Genomic DNA, 6,605 nt, shown 5'->3' with positions numbered 1-6,605 from the left:
GATATTAGTTTACCGTGGGACCTTTGTGTCACTTGCTTATGTGGTTAACTTGTGATCTTGCTGAAATTCTAGTTATGAGTTAGACATAGTTGCAACAACAAGATCAAGCAGAGTTTGTCAAAGTTTTTCTTTCTCTTTCAGTTTGTCAACTGAGTTGCTTGAGGACAAGCAAGACTTTAAACATGGGGGAGTTGATACGTTTCCATCGTATCTACTTTTCCAAACTCTTTTGCCATTGTTTTGGACTCTAATTTGCATGATTTGAATGGACCTAACTCGGATTGACGCTGTTTTCAGCAGAATTGCCATGGTGTTGTTTTTGTGCAGAAATGAAAGTTCTCGGAACGTCCTGAAAATTTACGAAGAATATTTCTGGAAAATATGAAACATACCTGCGCAAAGATCCACCGGAGGGGGTGAGCCAGTGGGCCACAAGCCCTGTGGCCGCGGCCACCCCCCAGCGTGCGGCGTCAGGGCTTGTGGAGCCCACGAGACTGCGCCGCCTCCAAAAAATCAAGAGAGAAGATTTCATCGTGTTTTCGATCCAGAGGCACCGCCACATCCCGTCCTTTATCTGGAGGGCAGATCTGGAGTCCGTTTTGGGCTCCGGAACAAGGAGATCGTCGCCATCGTCATCATGAACCTTCTTCCCTCTCCAATTCCATGAAGCTCTTCATCGTTCGTGAGTAATCTATTCGTAGGCTCACTGGCGGTGATGAGTAGGATGAGATCTATCATGTAACCGAGTTAGTTTTGTCGGGATTGATCCCTAGTATCCACTATGTTCTGAGATTGATGTGGGTACTACTTTGCCATGCTTAATGCTTGTCACTAGGGTCCGAGTGCCATGATTTCATATCTGAAATTATTATGTTGTGAACAATATATGTGTGTTTTAGATCCGATCTTGCAAGTTGTAGTTACCTACTATGTGTTATGATCCGGCAACCCCGGAGTGACAATAACCAGAACAACTCCCGGTGATGACCATAGTTTGAGGAGTTCATGTGTTCACCAAGTGCTAATGCATTGGTTCGGTTCTTTATTAAAATGAGAACCTTAATATCCCGTAGTATCCATTTGGACCCCGCTGCCACGGGACGGATGGACAATAGATGCCATGCAAGTTCTTTTCCCTAAGCATGTATGACTACACACGGAATGCATGCCTACATCACATTGACGAACGGGAGCTAGCCACATATCTCTCCGTGTTATAACTGTTGCATGATGAATGTCATCCCACAAATCACCGATCCATTGCCTACGAGTTTTACCACTTCTGCTGTTACTTGTTTTGCTCTGCTGCTGTTACTACTATTGCTGCTACTGTTACTTGCTGCTACTATTACTTGCTTTGTCCTGCTGCTGCTGCCACTACTATTGCCACTGTTGTTACTCGTTACACTGCTAGTACCTGCTACAATACTTTTCTGGCACCGTTGCTATCATACTACCTTTGCTGCTTATATCCTGCTTGCAGATACTTATCTTTCAGGTGTGGTTGAGCTGACACCTCAACTGCTAATACTGGAGAATATCCTTTCATTCCCATCGTGTCGAACCAACAAATTTGGGTTGAATACTCTACTCTCGAAAACAGCCGCGATCCCACACGCTGGTAGGCTATTGCAAGACAATTGCTAATTGTTGAGCAACTGGAAGCAGCTCTTTTCTGGCTCCGTTGCCGTGGAGGCATCAAGTCAGGAATAGTAGATTTGCTAGGGTTAGGGGTTATTTGCCCGTTTTGGACCATTGGATCGCGATCCGACGTCTCCAATCGGAGGGTTAGGCTAGATGGGGGTTAGTACGCTGTCTACGAGGGGTTGGGCTGACAAGAGACAGAGGTTTTCAGCCCGTGACACAAGTTTGAGAACCCAAAAGCGTGTGATAAATAAATCAATGACGGTGCCGCTATGGTCGACCGTTCGGGTATCAAACGACCTTCGATTGCGATGAAATATGGTAGGCGGCCTACCTACACGATAATAAGACTGCACGCCAACTTTCAACCCAATCCAAGAAAGTTTTATACACACTTGTAAAAGCATTATTTAAATGATGCCGCGGGGACGCGCGTTTGTGGTTGGTCTCGAAACGGTCAACGACAAGAACAAGAAGAACCGGCGACTAATAATGGATGCAAGTTTTTTTTAAATGGCGGCAACAGAGTGCGAATGCAATGCGGATGATGCGAATGATGTGATGATGAATGCGAAAAAAAATGAATCACATGACAACAATGGAATAAAAGGGGAAACTTCTGGAGCGGTGCTTTCGACACAGATGAGTATATGGAATTGGCTTACACTAGCCACAAGCTATAACATGCACAACACAATACAACAATACATTCAATCGACATGTGGATCAACAGGGTCCAAATACGGACGAAAAACAAACGATAAAGCAATGAGATCCATCCTTCCTATCCCAGACTGCGAGCCTGGAATCAATCCTAGATAATTTAAGAATAAGAAGAAGAAGAAGAAGAAGAAGAAACTCCGAGTAGAAGAATCATCGCGCTCACGTCAAAGTGTTGCTTTACCTGCACCTGCAACTATCATTGTATTAATCTGTGAGCCTTAGGGACTCAACAATCTCATTTCCAATGGTATCAAGACTAGCAAAGCTTAATGGGTGAGGTATGGTTAAGTGGTGAGGCTGCAGCAAGCAACTAAGTATTTACATAAGTGACTAACTTACGATTACAAGATAAGAGGGGGTGATATATGCACAAACGGACGAGAACTAATAATGATCAGAAAGTGATCCTGAACACCTACTTACGTCAAACATAATCCCACTTTGTCCTCTTCCGGATGTGGAACTCGCGAGAAAAGACAATCACGGTTATGCACACAATTGGCATGTTTAATTTAAGTTTACTTCAAGTTTGTTATGAGCAGGTGTTCAACAAAGTTTCCAAATTTGCCATATAACCGGCTTTCTGAAAAACTTAATCCTGCAAGAGTGCTCCAACTAGTCCATCAGAAACTACCACAAGCTGCGTCTGAAACCTCAACCATGGAGCACGCATGATCTCCTCGGCTTCCTAGTGAAAAATCTCAACCTCACGATAGCACAATGTATCCTTGCAATTCCTCGCACTAGGTAAACTAAATCCAGAAAGGCCGCTCGACGTGCCAACAATCCCGATAGGAGCCGCGTATCTCGTTCTTAGGGCACAACTGGATGGGAAAGCCTACGAGTAAAACCAAACCTCGAGCAGTCTTCACATTTGGGACCAACACCATCAGCATTGGAACCCCCTGTATTATGTTGAATTAATCCACGAGCAGTGATAACTCCCTATGCGTTAATGACAGTGTTCAGTATTATTATGTTGGGGAAATATAGTACCAATGTTGGGCCTTGCTGGAAGAGTTTTATCCCAAAACGAAAATCTAGGGCATCCCCATAACAACCCCAAGCATGTTAGGAGCGCTCATTTATGGAACATAACTCCGGTACACAAGTAACTAGGGCGACAAAGATGGAACAGAACACCAGGCTAGAAGGCCAAGCATTCGACCTTTTACTAAGTATATAGGTGCATTAAATTAAATATGAATTATATAGTGATATAACCAGGAATCCATGTTTTCACATGAAAGCAACTTCACCTACAACTAGCAACGCTATAAGAAGGCCGAGCAAGCGATACCATAGCCAAAAAAGGGTTCGCCGGGTTGCGGAGGGGTTAGAGGCTTTTGATGGCAATGTTACATTTAAGTGGTAAACAGCGAGACATAGCGTAAGAAACGAGACAACTAGCATGGAAATGATAGTAATGGTATCTAGGGAAATGATCATCTTGCCTGTGATCCTGCTCGGAAGACGAACCAATTTGTGAAGCAAATGAACCAACGTAGTCGAACGAATCCTCACACATCGAAGCGGTTCCGAACTGTATCAAGAAGAAACAATCCAAAAAGAACAATCAACACATGACAAACACCACAACATATGTACGACTTGATGCATAAACACTTATAATGCATGTCCGGTTTATTTATGCAAGGTATGGCAAATCACAACAATCGAATACTACACATTAAGTGAAGCTCAACATGCATGGAGTTTCGTATCGATGAAACTCCACGTTCAAATATTTAGTTCAATCTCGTTTAGGTACATGACAATATTAAATGTTTTTAAAAATGTCAGAGGTAAAGCATCAATAAACTACAATATCTAGGCATTTTAAATGAGGTCGGAAACAACATATAGCATTTCTGAAACGACCCGAAATGGTAATTTCTAAATTGGTCCAGATCTGTACTAACACATTTTATATCTATTAAACAGCAAAATAAATTGGGCCATGTGAATCTACATGTGATTCTAGTCGATTTACATATATAGATCATTCAAAACGGAGTTACGGTCTAAAAGATATGAGCAACGCAAGATGATATGCACGAGTGCAAAATATTTACAAATTACAGCCACAACATGTTAATCATGGATGCAACAAGATGTTATGAAACTACCAAAACTCTAAGCAAGTTCAAATCAGGCCGGAACAACGAATAACAATTCCGGAAGGTCCCCATATGCGAATTAAGATTCGGTACTGTTCTGCCTATACGTAATTTTACAATTGTTAAACAGGAAAATAAATGTCACCAATTTTACAATTGTTAAACAGGAAAATAAATGTCACCATGTTATTCTACATATTTTTCTAGCCAATTTACATATGTGGACCATTTTAATTGGAGCTATGGTTAATTATTTATGAAATAAATCATTTTAACATGGGATTTGAGCTATTAAATTGGAACAATAAGTTAATCATTTTAAACACATGTGAGAGTTGGATATTGTGAAACTATAAAAAATACTAAGCATCTTTCATGTATAAAGTTTTTAAATTCGATGCACAACTATTTTTTTATGAATTAACCATTTTAATCTGGCATCAAGAAAATCAATGCAAATAACAGGTTAAACATCTTTAAACATGCCTGAAAGTTGGTTATATGTATCGACAAGAAATTCTGGACATTTTACATATCTAATATATTTTAATCATGTGCACGGGTAATTAGTTATTAGCAGTTTAAAAGATGGACTTATTCTAAAATTATGACATGTCCTCGTAACTTAGAAAATCCCACCGCGAAAAAAAATGATACGGGTTGAATGTGAGCATAATGTCCCAACCAACAGAGCACATGGACGACCGATTGCAATAAATGCGCACGACGAGGGATAGATGGGGAGCTCACCCTGGGACTGGCGGATGGTGATGCGGAGGTTTGCCTTCTAGGTCGGATGCTAGTTGGGCCGGGGAAGGAGGCGCGAGGCGGTCCAGCCACATGGCTGGACCACGGGCGAGGCGAGGCCCGCACGGGGCGGCTCGTTGGACCAGGGTGGGGCGCTGGCTGCATCGGCTAGGCTGATGGAACTTGCGGGAGCTGGCCTTGGTGTGGGTCGAGGCCGCTGGGCCAATGTGGTCGGTTGGGCCTGACGCGAGAGGCTGATCTAGATGCGCCAGCGAGTGAGGCGTTGGGCATCTCATTCCCCCCGACGCATGCGCGGTGCAGCATCCATAGCAGGGTCAACGCCGGTGCGGATCGCGGCACGCAAGTTGAATGGGACGGGAGGCGATCGGATCTAGAGTCGGGCTGGTCGGATTCGTTCGTTCCAAGTGGATTTGGCGCTGAACAGAGACCGGAGCTTGGTGGGAAGGGCTCGGGTGGCGGGTATCCATGGTGGTGCTTCTCCTGCATATGGACAGAGAAGGGGGAAAGATGGATTAGAGGAGAGAGGAGGAAACGGAGAAAGCGTTGGGGGCAGTGTTGCTCATATGCTTGGGTCCAGCGAGGCAGCTTGCCAGAGTGGTGCGACGGCGGGGTCAAACAGGCAAGGTGCGAGGGCGATAGAGGAGCTCGCGCTGCTCTCGTGAGGGTTGCAGCTAGTGCGGAAGTATGCTGGCTTCAGATGCGGGCGCACGTCAATGGCGACCTTTGGGTCCGTGCAGGCTCCAAACGGGCTCGGCGGTCCCTAGCGCTAGCGATGGGAGGACACCAGCGGTTGGCGGTGTCTAGGCAGTGGTTGCGAGGAAAACGAGGCAAAGGCTAGGGGTCTAAAATGGACTAGGGGTACCTTATATAGCAGCTTTGCTAGGGTTAGGGGATTTTAGCCCGTTTTCACACAGTTCGATCATGATCTGACGGCTCCGATCGTAGGGTTAGGCTAGATGGGGTAAGTGTGCTCTGTAGGAGGGGTTGGGCTGAGAAGAGAGGGAGGTTTTCAACCCGTGACACATGTTTTAGAACCGAAAACGGCTGAAAAATAAACCGATGATGGTGCCGCTATGATCGACTGTTCGGGTATCAAACGACCTCCAATTGTGAAATTTGGCACGCGCTCTACGTACACGATAATAAGACCGCACACCAAGTTTCAACCCAATCCAAGAAAGTTTTTTACACTCTTCTAAGGACATTATTTAAATGACATCGTGTGCGCGTGCATGTGTGGTTGCTCTCAAAACGGTCAACGACAAGAACGGGAAGAACCGACAACTAACAATGGATGCATGTTTTTTAAAATGGCAACAATGGAGTGTCGATGCAATGCAGATGATGTGA

At 44.4% G+C, this 6,605-nt stretch overlaps 1 protein-coding gene across 1 annotated transcript; it reads right to left on the bottom strand.

Moving 5' to 3' along the window:
- Positions 1 to 2,248: 2,248 nt before the first annotated feature.
- On the bottom strand, positions 2,249 to 6,280 carry LOC123410386. Its single transcript, XM_045103325.1, has 3 exons — positions 5,238 to 6,280; positions 3,822 to 3,910; positions 2,249 to 2,554 (listed from the first exon to the last, which is right to left on the bottom strand). Exons 1-3 carry the CDS (start codon positions 5,528 to 5,530, stop codon positions 2,532 to 2,534), a joined length of 405 nt encoding a protein of 134 aa, XP_044959260.1. The 5' UTR covers positions 5,531 to 6,280; the 3' UTR covers positions 2,249 to 2,531.
- Positions 6,281 to 6,605: the final 325 nt, after the last annotated feature.

Source organism: Hordeum vulgare, chromosome 7H (genome assembly GCF_904849725.1).
Source record: "Hordeum vulgare subsp. vulgare chromosome 7H, MorexV3_pseudomolecules_assembly, whole genome shotgun sequence".
NCBI classification, from domain to species: Eukaryota; Viridiplantae; Streptophyta; class Magnoliopsida; order Poales; family Poaceae; genus Hordeum; species Hordeum vulgare.
The sequence above is the reverse complement of the archived record's forward strand: the minus strand, read 5'-3'. Positions and strand labels throughout refer to the sequence as shown.

Excerpts from the sequence above, each read along its gene's own strand:
- LOC123410386 (XM_045103325.1), bottom strand. The coding sequence starts at position 5,530 with ATGAGATGCCCAACGCCTCACTCGCTGGCGCATCTAGATCAGCCTCTC. Across the intron at positions 3,911-5,237 it reads CACCATCCGCCAGTCCCAGG|TTCGGAACCGCTTCGATGTG; the intron begins GTGAGCTCCCCA and ends TTCTTGATACAG. Across the intron at positions 2,555-3,821 it reads TCTTCCGAGCAGGATCACAG|GTGCAGGTAAAGCAACACTT; the intron begins GCAAGATGATCA and ends TGATAGTTGCAG.